This window comes from Pan troglodytes, chromosome X (assembly GCF_028858775.2).
Source record: "Pan troglodytes isolate AG18354 chromosome X, NHGRI_mPanTro3-v2.0_pri, whole genome shotgun sequence".
Lineage (NCBI taxonomy): Eukaryota > Metazoa > Chordata > Mammalia > Primates > Hominidae > Pan > Pan troglodytes.
In genome coordinates this window covers 100,660,582-100,677,731 of record NC_072421.2, presented here as the reverse complement: position 1 = coordinate 100,677,731, position 17,150 = coordinate 100,660,582, and the positions used below count along the sequence as shown (strand labels likewise).

The window sequence follows — 17,150 nt, the reverse complement described above, 5'->3', positions numbered from 1 at the left end:
TTCAAGTGATTCTCCTGCCTCAGCCTCCTGGATAGCTGGGATTACAGGCATGTGCCACCATGCCTGGCTAATTTTTGTATTTTTAGTAGAGACTTGGTTTCACCATCTTGGTCATTCTGGTCTCAAACTCCTGACCTCGTGATCTGCCCGTCTCAGCCTCCCGAAGTGCTGGGATTACAGGTGTAAGCCACTGTGCCTGGCCCAGGCTCTACTTCTAATTCTAGTTCTCTTGGTATTTCCACCATATCCGCAGTGACTTCCTCTACTGAAATCTTGAAACCTTCAAAGTAATCCATGATAATTGGAATCAACTTCTTCCAAACTCCTGTTAATGTTGATATTTTGATCTCCTCCCATGATTCAGAAATGTTCTTAATAGCATTTAGAATGATGAATCCCTTCCAGAAGATTGTCAATTTACTTTGCCTTAATCCATCAGAGGAATCACTATCTATGGCAGCTATTGTCTTATGAAATGTATTTCTTAAATAATAAACCTTGAAAGTCGAAATTACTTCTTGATCCGTGGGCTGAAAAATGGATGCTGTATTTGCAGGTACGAAAACAACGTTGATCACTTCGCACATCTTCATCAGAGCTCTTCAGTAGCTAGGTACATTGTCAATAAGCAGTAATATTTTGAAAGGAATCTTTTTTACTGAGCAATAGGTCTCAGTAGTTAATTTAAAATATTCAATAAACCATGCTGTAAACATATATGCTGTCATCCAGTCTTGGTTGGTTGTTCCATTTCTAGAGCACAAGTAGAGTAGATTTAGCAAAATTCTTTAGGACCCTAGGATATTCAGAATGGTCAATAAGCATTGGCTTCAACTTAAGGTCACCAGCTGCATAAGCCCCTAACAAAGGAGAGTGAGTCTGTTCTTTAAAGCTTTGAAGTCATGCATTGACTTCTCACTAGCTATGAAAGTATTAGATAGCATCTTCTTCCAGTGGAAGGTTGTTTCATCTACATTGAACATTTGTCATTTAGCGTAGCCACCTTCACCAATTATCTTTGCTAAATCTTCTGGGTAACTTGCTGTAGCTTCTATATCAGCACTTGCTGTTTTACCTTGTGCTGTTACATTATGGAGATAATGTCTTCTCTCAAACTTCGTGAACCAGCCTCTGCTAGATTCAAACTTTTCTTCTGCACCTTCTTCACCTCTCTCAACCTTCACACAACTGAAGAGAGTTAACGCCTTGCTCTGCATTAGGCTTTGGCTTAAGGGAGTGTTGTGGCTGGTTTGATCTATTATTCAGACCACTAAAACTTTCTCCATATTAGCAATAAGGAAGTTTTGCCTTTTTTTTTGCCCAGGCTAGAGTGCACTGGCACTGTCCCGGCTCACTGCAACCTCCACCTCCCGGGTTCAAGCAATTCTCCTGCCTCAGCCTCCCGAGTAGCTAGGATTATGGGCACACACCACCACGCCTGGCTAATGTTTGTATTTTTAGTAGAGGCGGGGTTTCACCATGTTGGCAAGGCTAGTCTCAAACTCCTGACCTTGTGATCTGCCTACGTCGGCCTCCCAAAGTGCTGGAATTACAGGCGTGAGCCACCACACCTGTCCCTATTTTGGCTTTTGACATGCCTTCCTCACTACACTTAATAATTTCTAGCTTTTATTTTGGCTTTCGACATGCCTTCCTCACTACACTTAATAATTTCTCGCTTTTATTTTATTTATTTATTTTTTTGAGACGGAGTCTCATTCTGTCACCTGGGCTGGGGTACAGTGGCACAATCTCAGCTCACTGCAACCTCCACCTCCTGGGTTCAAGTGATTCTACTGCCTCAGCCTCCTGAGTAGCTAGGACTACAGGCACTCGCCACTACTCCTGGCTAATTTTTCTATTTTTTTATTAGGAACGGGGTTTTGCCATGTTGCCCAGGCTGGTCTCAAACTCCTGACCTCAAGTGATCTGCCCCGCTTGGCCTCCCAAAGTGTTGGGATTACAGGTGTGAGCCACCACGCCCGGCCAATGGAATTGTTTTGAGAGTCCAAAAGTAAAACTATGTGGCTAATCTCAAATGAATTTTGACAAGGGTTCCAAGACAATTCAGTGGAGAAATAATAGTCTTTTCAACAAATGGTGCTGGGCCAACTGCATAGCCACATATAAAAGAATGAAGTTACACTCTTACCTCCCGCCTTATAAAAAACTAATTCAAACTGGGTCAAAGACCTAAATGGAAGAGCTAGAAGTATAAAACTCTTGGAGGAAAATATAGGGATAAATATTTGTGACCTTGGATTACAAAGGATTCTTAGATTCAAATGACTCTTGAATTCAAAAGATTCTTAGATATGACACCAATACCAGGAGCAGCAAAGAAAAAGATAATCTAGACTTCATCAAAATTAAAAATTATTGTGTTTCCTTTTTTTGTTCTTTTGAGACAGAGTCTCGCTCTGTGGCTCAGGCTGGAGTGCAGTGGCACAATCTCGGCTCACTGCAACCTCTACCTCCCAAGTTCAAGCGATTCTCCTGCCTCAGCCTCCAGAGTAGCTGGGACTACAGGCAGGTGCTGCCACGCCTGGTTAATTTTTTGTATTTTTAGTAGAGACGGGGTTTCACCATGCTGGCCAGGCTGGTCTCAAACTCCTGACTTCAAGTGATTCGCCTGCCTTGGCCTCCCAAATTGCTGGAATTACAGGCATGAGCCACCGTGCCTGGCCAAACACCATTGTGTTTCAAAAGGCACCATTATGAAACTGATTAAAAAACCCACAGAATGGGCTAAAATATCTGCAGATCATATATGTAGTGAGGGATTTCTGTCTAGAATATATAAAAACTCTTGCAACTCAATAATAAAAAGAAAAATAACTCAAATAAAAAGTGCACAAAGATCTGAATAGACATTGATCCAAGGAGGATATACAAATGACCTATAAGCACATGAAAAGATGCACCACATTATTAGTCATCAAGGATATGCAAATCAAAACCACCATGATATACCACTTCACCCCCACTAAAATGGTTGGAATCAAAATTTCAGGTAATAACAAATGTTGACAAGAATGTGGAGAAATCAAAACCGTCATATGCTACTGGTAGGAATGTAAAATATTCGGCCACTTTGGAAAATAGTTTGGCAATTCCTCAAATGAGTAATCATATTGGAATCATAAAGCTTGAAAACATCATGCTAAATAAAAAATCCAATTTCCAAAGAATACATATTATACAATTTCATTCATATGAAATGTCAAAATAGGGAAATCTATAGACAGAAAACGTATTAGTAGTTGCTTTGGTATGAAGAGGATGGGGGAATAGGAGAGTGATAGCAAAAGAATAGGAGGTCGCTTTTTGAGGTGACGAAAATATCCTAAAGTTGACTGTGGTGATGGTTGCATGTATCTATGAATATGCTAAAAACCATTGAATTTTACACTTTAAATGGGCAATCTTATGGATTGCAAATTGTATCTCCGTAAAGTTGTTTTTAAAAGATATAAATTGAGGCCAGGTGTGGTAGCTCACACCTGTAATCCCAGCACTCAAGAGGCCGAGGTTGGCGGATCACCTAAGGTCAGGAGTTTGAGACAAGCGGGGCTAACATGGCTGAAATCCCGTCTCTACTAAAAATAAAAATAAAAATTAGCTGGGCATGGTGGTGTGCACCTGTAGTCCCAGCTACTCTGGAGGCTGAGGCAGGAATATCCCTTGAACCTGGGAGGCAGAGGTTGTAGTGAACCAAGATCACGCCACTGCACTCCAGCCTGGCTGATACAGTGAGTCTCCATCTAAAAAAAAAAAAAATATATATATATATATATATATATACACACACACACATACACACACACACACACACACATATATAAATTGAGACTTAACCAGATTTGGTTATTATTTGAATATGAGGGACAATGTAGAGTGATTCAAGGATAATAGCCACATTTCTGGGTTGGTCAATGGGTGAGTACTAAGGTAGAAAACAAAGGAAAATAAACATGTCTAAGGTGAGAAGAAGTGATAGAGAGAGAGACCGAGAGAGAGGGAGAGAGACAGAGGAAGAAAAGAAGAAAAAGAAGAAGAAGAAGAGAGAAGCGAGAAGAGAGAAGAGAGAAGAGAGAAGAAGGAAGAAGGAAGAAAGAAGAAGAAGAAAAAGAAGAAATAGTAGTATTAAGGGCTTCCACAGGCTTCTGAGTTGAGAAAGCCAAGTGTAGTAAGAATGGTCAGTGGAGAGTGTTCCCCAGGCCCTAGCATAAATGAAGAGGTATCAGAGTGGGTATGGACTGGCAGATAGTGACCCTGCAGCAAGACTAGGCTCTTCTGGGTGACCTGGAGGTGAGACAGTCAGGGTGAGGGTCTCGGTATGCTGCACTACAAAAGCCAGGTGAGAGATAGCAAAAATGTCCCAAAGAGACTTTTCCCCGGGGTGGGTGAAAAAGAGAAGAGAGCAGGCAGGTTTGAGAACTGCTCCCCACTCCTCCCACTTCCTCAATTACTTCTAGGCTTTTCTTGGAATCTCTCATCACAGAGCTGTAGAAAAGCCCTATTCTGGTTTCCAGAATGGGAAGAGACCTCCCAACTATGCTGAGAAGTGAGTCATTAGGTGGGGATTTGGGGAAGAAATAGAAGGAAGGAGCCAAAGTGATATATTAAGGTCACCACCTTGGTCACCTGTCCATCTATATTTTTGGAGTAAGCAACAGAATTAGGAGTCTGAACGTAGGAATTAAGAAGCTCTGGAATATAACAGTGGAAGACCAGCACCTTCCCAACCTCTTGTCAGGGCAGGGATGCTCTATCTCTGCGTCACTCAACCTGCCTTGGCCTCACAGCTCTTCCTTTTGCTTAAGTCTTCAAACCATCAACAGTGATAGCCACTAATTTTAGCAGGTGGCATTAGTTGTCAGCAAATGTTTTTTCATATTTAATGAATGTTTATTATAATAGAATAAAATAGAAATGTTTATTAATAAAACTTGAAATTTGTCCCAGAAGGATAAAAAGGTAGATTATTTACATAAAATGGCCAAGATCTGACAACAGAACTGTTTCCTGAAGATTTACTTCACAGATTATTTTGAAAACACCAAGTGTGTTCAGGAAAATTTTCTCTCCTTTTTTTCATAAAATTTTCAAACAAGTGAGAATGCTCTAAAAATGATGGTGTGGAGCCCAGAGAAAATGTTTTCTGTGTGCTATAGATGAACATAAACTATATATATATATATTACTTTCCCAGGTTGCAGTGTTTCTTTCAAAAATAGAATTTGATTATTTTCAATTTTTTGAGGGATGCTGATTTTTAAAAAGGAAATAAAGAGAAATTATTAGGAAGCATATACACAGCCAGTGAGAAGAGGAGAGAAAGAAGAAAAGGCCAAGGCCAGAGGAAGGGGGTTTGGGGTGGGGGAAAGGAAGGGTACAGACCCTCCCAAATAACCGAAGATGGGTAAACTCCAACCGCAAAGCGATGATGCCACTTGTGGGCCCTCAGATTGGAGAGGACGGAGATGAGTGACGGGGCTGTGCGCACTGGGGCACCGCGCACAGACGGGAGGAGGGGGGTGTCTGTGTGTTCCAAGGGGGGAGTACCAGTTAACTGGCCGCCGGCCCGTGGGGGTTGGTGAGAAGGAGGGTGAGCTTGGCGGTGACGCACGGCCCTCACGTGACCGGGAGCTGCAGAGCTACGCAGCCTTCGGTGCAGTCGTCACTCGCGTCTAGCTACCAGCTCCCCGCTGCCCTGCGCTCGGCGGGCTGGCATCCGGCCCGGGGGAAAGCGGAGCAGGTAAGGGCCCCGGGGCCCGCGCGCCCTGGCTAGGCCAGCAGAGGCTCACCGACCCCCCCGACGAGCGCAGAACAGCGCAGGGGATCCCCGCCAGCTTTCTCCACACCCCAACATTCTTGGGAACATAGTGGTCCCCTGGGGTGGGGAAGCAGTGGCGGCTGGGGCTCCAGGGGCAGCAGAGCAACCAAGAGCGATGGAAAACCATTCCCGAGTCCTTGCAGGAAAACGGTGAACACCACGGGGGGCGGGGCGGCCGAGGGTGGGAGCGGGGGGCGGGAGACGCGGGGCGCTGGCAGTGAGGAGGGCCCTGGGCGGAGAAGGAGCTAGCGTTCCGCTGCAGCAGCCCCCCTCCCCACACCCCAGCCCTTCTGCAGGTCTGCGGGGCCAAGTGTCCCGGCGGCGCACCTCGCGGCGAGAATCGGGAGAAGGAGGAGACTACAAGGATAGGCCCAGGTCAGTGCGAGGGACGGTGGTGGGGGCGGGTGCAGAGTCCAGTCTGAGGTCCCCTCCCAACTCCCCCATCTCCCGTCCTCCATTTTGGTGCCTGCCGAGATCTAGGGATGGATCTGTAGGGAAAATGGTGGGTTTGGGGGCAGGTAGGGGAAGACACGAGAGGTGTGGGGGGGGGGGGGGGGCTCGAATGGGGGCCCCCTAGTGGGTGCAGGAAGCCTCTCTGGTGGGAAACGTGAAATTAAACAAAACAAAACATGTTGATAGCCATGACGCGGAATCCTGAAAAATGAGTAGCCGTGCCTCTGTCCTCGGTACTGAAGCGTTCACCAGCTGTTCAGCCCTTTCTCTCTCCTTTTGTCTCCTAGGAGTAATGGAGTCCAAAGAGAAACGAGCAGTAAACAGTCTCAGCATGGAAAATGCCAACCAAGAAAATGAAGAAAAGGAGCAAGTTGCTAATAAAGGGGAGCCCTTGGCCCTCCCTTTGGATGCTGGTGAATACTGTGTGCCTAGAGGAAATCGTAGGCGGTTCCGCGTTAGGCAGCCCATCCTGCAGTATAGATGGGATATGATGCATAGGCTTGGAGAACCACAGGCAAGGATGAAAGAAGAGAATATGGAAAGGATTGGGGAGGAGGTGAGACAGCTGATGGAAAAGCTGAGGGAAAAGCAGTTGAGTCATAGTCTGCGGGCAGTCAGCACTGACCCCCCTCACCATGACCATCATGATGAGTTTTGCCTTATGCCCTGAATCCTGATGGTTTCCCTAAAGTTATTAGGGAAACAGACCCCTGCTTTCGAATTTACATGTTCATGATGTGCCCTTGTTGTAAACCTTTACCTGTCACTTGTTTACGTGGGTCTCCTATTACCAGCTTCTAATTGAATATTGTGTTTTTGAACCAGTCTGTAAGATTTTTGTTAGCAGAAGAATTTTACCTATTGCATGGAAAGATGCTCATTATAGTGAAGTTAATAAAGCACCTTTAAAAAGCAATCTCTATATTCTTTTTTGTTAAAAAATTTATATTGTTGTACTTAATACATGAAAAGAAAAGTACTGAAATTAAATATACCAAAGGATTAATATAGGGACTCATTCTATGAGATGGGTTAATGTATTTTTTATATTTTCTGTAATTTAAGAAAAATTGGAAACATTTTTAAATAACCTTTGAAGGCAGTAGAGTCACTTAATAAATACTTGCTGATCAGCACTACTCACAAAAGCAAAGACATGGAATCAACATAAATGTCCATCAGTGAGAGATTGGATAAAGTAAATATACATATACATCATGGAATATTATGCAGCCATAAAAATAAATAAATCATGTCTTTTGTGGGAATATGGATAGAGCTGGAGGCTATTATCCTTAGCAAACTAATGCAGGAACAGAAAACCAAATACTGCATGTTCTCATTTATAAGTGGGAGCTAAATGAAAACTCATGAACACGAAAAAGGGAACAACACACACTGGGATCTGTAGGGGTGGAGAGTGGGAGGAGGAAGAGGAATCTAAAAGATAACTATTGGGTGCTGGGCTTAATACCTGGGTAATGAAATAATCTGTGCAACAACCACCCCCCCACCTGCCCCCAGCCCACGACACAAGTTCACCTATGTAACAAACCTTCACATGTACCCTGGAACCTAAAAGTTTTCTTAAAAAAAGAAAAAAAATGCTTGCTAATCAAATTTGGATCTCTTAGCCAGGTAAATAAACCCAGGAATCTGTATAAGTTGGGGGTGGCATTTCCTTCACATGACTGGAATGAGGTCATTTGTGTGAGACCTGTGTTTACCTGTTTTTTCTCCCATCCACACCTATTATGCAAGACTCTCATCCTCAGATTTTCCCTTCAGATGTTTAGCAGAGTGCTCAAAGGTAGGTCTCACTAGTCCAGCATAGCTCCTATTCTCAGGAATAAAATGTCTGTTGGTCATGCTGTGATTTCTTCCTGACGAGGCAGGCACTTAACCAAAGTAAAATTAATAATGACTGAGTCAGGAGCTCTGAGTTTTTGTCTCGGTTCAGTTTCTAAACAAGTAAATAACTTTGGATGTGTAACTTAGATTACTTGCCATTCCTAAAGGAACACTGGGTTCATTTAGTAATGTCACAGTGTTTCTAAAACTATGCTAATCTGCCACCTGTGTGAGAATCACCAGGGGACTTTCTTGAAAATGTGGATTCATACAAAGTTCTTGGGTCCCAACATAGATCCCCTGAATGGGGCTTCAGAACTTTTGTTTTTAGCAAGCTTTCCTGGTGATTCCGATGCACATTAATGTCTAAATGGCTACTGGTATGTAAATATTTACTATGATGTCAATTTTTTTTTTTTTTGAGACGGAGTCTCGCTCTGTTGCACCTCTGCCTTCCAGGTTCACGCCATTCTCCTGCCTCAGCCTCCTGAGTAGCTGGGACTACAGGCACCTGCCACCACTCCCGGCTAATTTTTTGTATTTTTTAGTAGAGATGGTGTTTCACCGTGTTAGCCAGGATGGTCTGGATCTCCTGACCTTGTGATCTGCCCACCTCGGCCTCCCGAAGTGCTGGGATTACAGGCGTGAGCCACCGCGCCCCGCTGATATCAATTCTTAAAAGCCATAATAACTTGCAGAATATAAAGGTGAATATCTGAATTCAGTTCAGGGAACCATTAAAATGTAAAGGATGAGATCATGAAAAAAGCATTAGATTTATTACATAACAATTTGAATTTTATTATCTTTTGTGGAATATTAGTTGATTTCTTTTGTACTCAACTGCATTTTTCTTAACATGGATTACGTTAAGAAGAAATACAAGCTAACAACAGATCCAGATCCAAAGAACTATTCAGTTAGCTTACAAATGCAATTGAAACACATAAAAATTACCATTGACAGAACTGAGATATGTAAATTTCATGTTAGCCTTGGATAGAGTGTTCATGCCTTGGTGTAATTATCCCTCCTATGGAGTGCAGGTAAAATAACTGTCTTAATCAATAGAATACAGCAAAAGTGACGGGATGTCACTTCTGTGATTATGTTACAGAAGATTGTGATTGTCATCTTGCTAGCAGATTCATTCTGTCTCTTCCTTCCTCCTTCCTCCCACTTTTGCTGGCTTTGATGAAACAAGCTGCCATGTTGGAGAGGCATATATAGCAAGGAATTGAGAGTGTTCGCCAGCCAACAGCCAGTGAGGAACTCAGGCCCTCAGTCTAATAGCCCTCGAGGAATTGAATCCTGCCAAAACAACAAAGGTGAGTTTGGAAGCAGATTCTTGCCCAGCTTAGTCTTCAGATAAAACTGTGGCCCAGGCTAACATCTTGATTGCAGCCTTCTAAAAGACCCTGAGGTGGAGGATCCAGATAAGCCACACCCAGACTTTTGACTCACAGAATCTCTGGGATAATAAATGAACGTTCTTGTAAGCTGCTAAATTTTGGGGTGATTTGTTACACAACAATAGATAATTAATACAGTCTCTAAAGGATAATGGTGTTTTAAAAACAACCACAGCACCATTATCAAACATAAAAATGGGCAAAAATTTCTTAATGTTCAGTCTTCAAATTCTCAGTGGTTTTATATATATATATATATATAGAGAGAGAGAGAGAGAGAGAAAGAGAGAGATGGAGTTTCACTCTTGTTGCCTAGGCTGGAGTGCAATGACAGTCTCAGCTCACTACAGCCTCTGCCTCCCGGGTTCAAATGATTCTGCTGTCTCAGCTTCCCAAGTAGCTGGGATTACAGTTGCCCGCCACCATGCCTGACTAATTTTGGTATTTTTAGTAGAGACGGAGTTTCACCATGTTGGCCAGGCTGGTCTCGAACTCCTGACCTCAGGTGATCTGCCTGCCTTGGCCTCCCAAAGTGTTGGAATTACAGGTGTGAGCCACTGTGCCCTCCCAGGTCTCATAATTTTTAACCTCAAACTATGTAAACTAACACAAAATAAATTATGTGCTTGAGGAACACTACTGGCCTCATCAAGTTACAAATAACAGGAAACACCTAATGTAAAGCCTTCTACGGAGAAGCTGACAAAAGAATGCGTGTTTGAAAAAACGCCTCAGATCCAACATAGGTCTGGGGTCACAGACTCTGAAAGTCTAGCAAATGATAACAGAAAAGCTGGTCTGTTTATGCAATGAAAATTTAAGACAGTCTGAGGATAAGGAAGGGTTGTGACACACAACTGAGTAACCCCAAACAATCATTTGATACTCTGATATCTGCATTTTTCAGAAGTCTTGTCAAATAGTTACATGTGCTCAGATTTGTCAAAGTAACTTGTTTAACTCTAGAAGGAAAAAAAATACCTGCATGGTGGCTCATGCCTGTAATCCCAGCACTTTGGGAGGCTGAGATGGGTCAGGAGTTGGAGACCAGCCTAGCCAACATGGCGAAACCCCATCTCTACTAAAAATATGAAAACTAGCAGGGTGTGGTGGCGGGTGCCTGTAATACCAGCTACTCAGTAGGCTGAGGCAGGAGAATTGCTTGAACCCGGGAGGCGGAGGTTGCAGTGAGCCGAGATCGCGCCATTGCACTCCAGCCTGGGAGACAGAGCAAGACTTTGTCTCAAAAAGAAAAAAAAAAAAAAAGAAAAACTGGCTGCAGGCTGATAAAGTCGGAAAGATGCAGGCATAAATTACAAGATTACCATTCACTATTGCCATTGAGTAAATACCTGCAATGACAAGTTGTATTACAGTGCTATTAGAGGAAACATGGGACTGAGACAACAGGATAAACCAAAAAGCATAAGAAACCATTTCATTATCCAGTTTGATTGAAGAAGGGATGGAGTATGTCACCGAGAAGCCATTTTTTTTCTCAAGGCACACAAAATTTAGGGGGCTAATATAAATACAGTAGGCCCTTCATATTTGTGGGTTCCGCATCCATGGATTCACCCAATCGTGGATCAAAAATATTTGGAAAAACAAATTCTATAAAGTTTCAACAAGAAAAATTTGAATTTGCAATATGCCAAGTACTACATGGAATCTGCATTTAACAAAGTTATATGTAGGCATTGTATAAGGTATTAAATGTAATCTAGACGTTGTGTAAAGTTTACAGGAGGATGTGTATAGGTTATGGGCAAATTCTATGTCATTTTATTTAAAGAAACTGAGCATCTGCAGATTTTTATATTCCTGGGGGTTCCTGACACCAGTTCCCCATGGACATTGAGGGACAACTGACTGTACATGGAGGATATAACTTGTGAGTCTTCAGGGCCTCACATTTTGGAAATAAAGATGTCCTGTGAGCGTTATAAATGAGTAAATCTGATAGACAACAGACATGATTTTCCATCTCTGTGGATAAAGCAGGAAAATATCTGTGAATATGGTACTGAAAAGATTGGGTTCATCTAGTCAACGTCATCTGGAAGTAGTCCCATGGAGGTGGGGCAATGGAAGTGCTTCAGGAAGAAAAATAATAATAATAGTATGCTCTCATGAGCACAGACTTGGAGATCCTTTAAACAGCATGGGGCTGAAACAAAACTTGAAGACCAAGGACAAATTTTAGAAGATTTTAAGGAAAGGAACTATGAAATAGATGGCATAAGTGCTGGGTAAGAGGCAGCTTAAGAGAGAAGGAGAGATGCAAAAACAGGGCACAAAACAATGCAGAATGAGCTGAAGGGGGTTCTGCCGGTAATATTCGACTAGCCCAGTGAAGAAAATGCATTCAGCACAGATCCATTAGCTATTAACTAATGGATACTTGAGGTACTAAAATGGATTTTTTTAAAGAATAAAAAGTAGTTTCATTCCATGGGGAATTTATAGTAAACTGTTCCAACAGAACTAGAAAATAAAATTCTTATGAATGTTAAAGGAATAAAATTTACCACACAAGCTATGAATCAATATAATCGTTGAAGGAGGTAGTGAGAGTTTGAATTCCAAAAGACAGTATTTACAGAACCAAAGGAAATGTAGATGGGCAGATATAAAGATAAGCTTTCTATTGGAGGTCCTAACAAGGACAAAGGCAGTTGTGTATTGATAAATGTTTAACAACTGAGTTTCCATTAAACTATTTGTAGTGTTAGCCTATTTCCACTATGTAAATGCTCCTGCTACAGTTGATTTCCAGCTACCAACATGATGTCACTTAATGCAGAGTTGAGAAGGGATGTGCACAATTTGCTGTCAAGAGCACACCACTTGCTTAAAGGCCTCCCTCATCAATGTGATTAAAAGAGGAACATTCCCATGCAAAGAAAATGAAAGATGAAAGTGAGAAAAGGAAATACATGTTGTAAAGGAGATGTAGGATGAGCATAAACGAGGGGAAGATGAAAGAAAAAGAGATCAAGGCAGACAGAAGTCAGCTGTATACAGTACTCTTATGAGCAAAAGGGCCAAGAAAAGTGTGTGAGTGTGCGTGTGTGTGTGTTTGTGAAAAGTGGGGGAGGTGTAATGGTGGGAAGGGATAGATTGGTTGATTACCTAGACATGAATACTCCTAGGCAGTTTAAAGGAGTGTTTGTAGAAGCATGGACTTTGGAGTCAGGAGACCTTACTTCAAATATTGGCATCACCACTTACAAGTACCGTGTGTGACCTTATACAAAGTTGGTCAACCTCCCTTACCTTTATTTCTCTTACCTGTGAAATGTAGAAAGTGTTTAGCAAGATGCCCTTCATATACTAAGTTCTCAGTAAATGCTAGCTGTTAATGTTATAAAGCAGTAAAATGAAAAAATTCTTTTGATTCACTAAAAATGGGTAGTCTAATCTTTAAAAGTTAATAACATTAGTGGGTTTTAAAAAGTATTTATTGATCCCAGATGTCAAAATTTGGCCTAAAGAGGATCAAATCTGACAAGCACATAGTTTGTATCACACAGTGATATATGATTTTTGAATCACTGCTGATATTTAAAAATTGATAAATTTCACAGGAAAAATTGAGATTTTAGATTTTCATGAAAAACCAGGAGTTTTGTAAACCCTGGGGTTGCATTCCCACATTGCATCAGTTGACTGGAGGTAGCCTAGTGGTGGTTTCAATCCTTTAGAAAGGCAGGTGTTTCCGTTTTACTTTCCTTACTCAGCTTTAAAGAAAGTAAAGCTTGTTTACATTACCTAGTTACCTTCCTGGCCCCTAGAGGCACTTCAATTTGTATTCTTTAATTCATATCAACTACATTTCAAAAGTGATATGAAGCAATCGTTCAGCAAATGATTGAGATTCAGACCAATGTGGAATTCAATACTTTTTATGCTCCAAATCTGCAATTTACAATAAGGTAACCATAAGCCATATTTGGCTATTGAGAACTTAAAAAGTGACTAATGCAATTGGAGATGTGCTAAAAGTATAAAGTACACACAGGATTTTAAAGACATAGTACAATAAAGTGAAATATCAGTAATTTTATATTGATTATGTGTTGAAGTGATAGCATTTTGGATATACTGTGTTAAATATATTATTTAAAATTAATTTTATCTGTTTCTTTTTACTTTTAAATTATGTTTACTACAAAACTTAAAATTAGATTTGTAGCTCATAATATATTTCTATTAAATAGCACCATTCCAAATCATTTAAAAGCTATACCATGTTTTTAAAATTAAAAAAACTTACTTTAAAATGTCTGATAAAAATGATAAACAATCATTTTGGAAAACACAAAGAAAAAATTAAAAATCTTAATTCTACTAAATATTGATAAATATTTCAGTTTCTTTTTGTTTAGATTTTTCTACATGAAATATTCATACATAGAATCTTATTCTATAAAAATTGGATCATACTGTATATACCATTTTATGTTCCTTTTTGACTTAACATTTAAACATAATCTTGGCTGGGCGTGGTGGCTCACACCTGTAATCCCAGCACTTTGGGAGACCGAGGCAGGCAGATCACTAGGTCAGGAGATCGAGACCATCCTGGCTAACACGGTGAAACTCCGTCTCTACTAGAAATACAAAAAATTAGCTGGGCCTGGTGGCAGGTGCCTGTAGTCCTAGCTACTCGGGAGGCTGAGGCAGGAGAATGGCGTGAACCCGGGAGGCGGAGCTTGCAACGAGCTGAGATCGCACCACTGCACGCCAGCCTGGGTGACAGAGCAAGACTCTGTCTCAAAAAAAAAAAAAAAAAAGCAACCATAATCTTTTTGAAATATCTTTAAGAATTCTTTGAAACAAAGTTGTTAAATGGATTAACAAATTGAGTACAATAATAACAAAACTGGGAGAAAATACGAGAAAGTACAGATAATTATTTAATTCAAGTATGTTCAAGGCATTTCTCAGCATATGACTCAAGGAAATTAAACATAAAATAACTGATTTTATTACATAAAAAATAAACTTTTGTATAAGTACAATGTAAAAACAGGCAAATGAAATACTGAAAAATATTACATATAGGAAAGACAAAGGATTAATATTATAACTATATAGTAAATTGATTCAAATCAATCAAGGAAAGGGGAACATAAAAATATCAAAAAGGACAAAAAAGGAAAGGTAAAAAATTTTATGACTGACTAATAGACACGTGGAAAAAATGATCAATTTCATCCACATCTTAGCTCAAGCTGCTATAACAAAATACCTAGACTAGGTGGCTTAAACAACAGAATTTTACTTCTCACTGTCTGGAGGTTGGAGTCAGAGTGCCAGCATTGTTGAGTTCAGTGAGGGTTTTCTTCCCAGCTTGCATTATAGATGGCTTCCTTCTTGCTGTATCTTCACAGGCAGAGAAAGAGATCCTGTGACTCTTTTTCTTTTTATAAGGCCACTAATCTCCTCCTGAGAGCCTCACTCTCATGATCTAATCTAATCCTAAGTACCTTCTAAGGATCCTACCTCCAAATACCATTACATTGGGGATTAGGGCTTGAACATACTAATTTTGGGGAAACACAAACATTCAGTCCACATCAGCTAGTAATCAAGGAAATGCAAATGAGAGCAAGTAACATTTTGAAGTATTAACTTGGCAAATAATTTTGATAATAACATCAGCCAACATTTATTGACCACTTATGATCTAAGTGCTTTACATGCCTTACTCATTCAATTTCCCTAACCATATAAATTGCTTACAGATGCTATTATAAGGAGATTGGACCACATATTCAAAGCCACATTACTTTATACTTGTGAGGCTGGAGTTGAACATAGACAGTCTGACTTCTGAATCCATGACATTATTAATTATTCATACCTAGAGATGAGGGTTCAGAAAAATGGGCAATTTTATACGGTGCTGGTGAGAATGAGAACTGGTACAACATTTCTGGAAGGTGGCTTGGAAATAAGTATTAAAAGAATTTCTATAACCTAGAAATTCTATGCCTATTACTGTACTATATCACAAGTGAGTAGTCATACAAATAATCTGTATCTGGGCTTTGAAAATATCCAAGTGTGCAAGAATGTAAATATATGCAATAATAGGATGTTTATTTTAGCACTTTTGAAAAACCAAAAAACTCAATAAGACTTTAATGCTTAGAAATAATGGGAAAGGTAAGTACATTAAGATGAAATAATACTTGGAAAAACTATATGGCCATTATAAATAATGGAGTAGTTCTGAGCAGAATGAAATGGAAAACTTTTTAGGCAATGTTGTTATATCAATTATATTGCATAGGGAGTTTTAGCTGTATATAAAAAATAATCCCCTCGAACTAGCTTAACTATTAAGGAAGTTTGTGATCTCACATAGCAGGAAGAGCACAGGTAGGTAGGACAGGCATCAGGGGCCATTGATTCAGTAACTAAATGAAGTCGTTAAGGATCCAGGTTCCTTCCATTTCTGGTCAGCTTCTGCTATGCCTGGTGTTAGCTTCATCCTAAGGCTGGAATTATCCCTAATGTAACAAGATGGCTGTTTATTGTGATAGAGTGTACATTCTTCTTTGTTTCTTTCCCTCAGGAGAGAGGGGAAAACCTTTCCTAACTATGGAATAAAATGCCATCCCTTCAATATGATCAGGCCATTTTAAGAGGATTGGCCACCCTCAACCAGTAATGGCCCTTAGGTAAATTCCAGGTATTGACAGGTTCAGAATAACTAGGACCTGTCCTCTGAAGCTTGTGGTGAAGTGGGATGGTGTTGACATCCAGATATTTGGAGTTCTGTTAGGCAGGAAGAGGGAAATTCATGTTAGGTAGGTATAGATGACACTGGGAGCCTCAAACATAGGAATGGCTGAGGACACTATGGACTCCAAGAGGACCTGGTGGGAGGTGAAAGACAGAAAGAAGACATGCTGAATAATCTTTGGAAGGAAAGGAGGCGGGGCTTAAATAACTGAGGCAATCCAGAAAGTGCCAACACCCAGGGGAGGAGAGAAAAAAAGAAATAGAGGATCTAGAGAGAGAGAGAGAGAGAGAGGCTAAATAATATGACTCAATAAAAGCTCCCCAACGGACAAAAATCTGAGGGATCCCTGGATCCCTGGGGTTAAAACCGGAACAAGGAGCATTTTTCAGAGTACCAGCTCTGACAAGGCCATTCACTAGAGCTAAGGGGAAATCATGTGGGTCTGTGCCCACAGGATGCCCACAAAACCAGTCATTGAGGAACAGAATCAAGTGAGGAGAACTGCAAATAGATACATTCTTTAGAATTGTTACTCTTATCACATACACAGCACCTCCCTTCCGATAATCTTGCCCTGCTCTGTGGACCATGTTGGGCATCCCTCTCCTTCCAGGAGTAGATAGAAAGTCAGCATTGAATGTTGTTGCACAACATCCCTGAAAAACAAACACTTTGGTTGTCTCAGCTTTGAATCTTGCTGAGGTTTGCAAAGGCTTCCACTGGGCACTGTTTGTTCACTTCTTAGGCCAGGTTACTCTCTTTACTTCACTAGCCCTTTCCAGAACATCTCAAACAACAACAACAAAGGAAAACCAAAAAAAAAAAAAAAAAAAAA

At 40.8% G+C, this 17,150-nt stretch overlaps 2 protein-coding genes across 2 annotated transcripts in view; one reads left to right on the top strand and one right to left on the bottom strand.

The window, feature by feature from the left end:
- The window catches only part of RAB40AL (RAB40A like), a 417,954-nt gene that overhangs the window by 117,021 nt on the left and 283,783 nt on the right, over positions 1-17,150 (bottom strand). The gene's annotated exons all lie outside the window — the stretch shown is intronic.
- On the top strand, positions 5,670-7,208 carry BEX1 (brain expressed X-linked 1). Its single transcript, XM_521190.7, has 3 exons — positions 5,670-5,761; positions 6,125-6,214; positions 6,580-7,208. The coding sequence occupies exon 3, from the start codon at positions 6,585-6,587 to the stop codon at positions 6,960-6,962; it is 378 nt and encodes a 125-aa protein (XP_521190.1). The 5' UTR covers positions 5,670-5,761; positions 6,125-6,214; positions 6,580-6,584; the 3' UTR covers positions 6,963-7,208.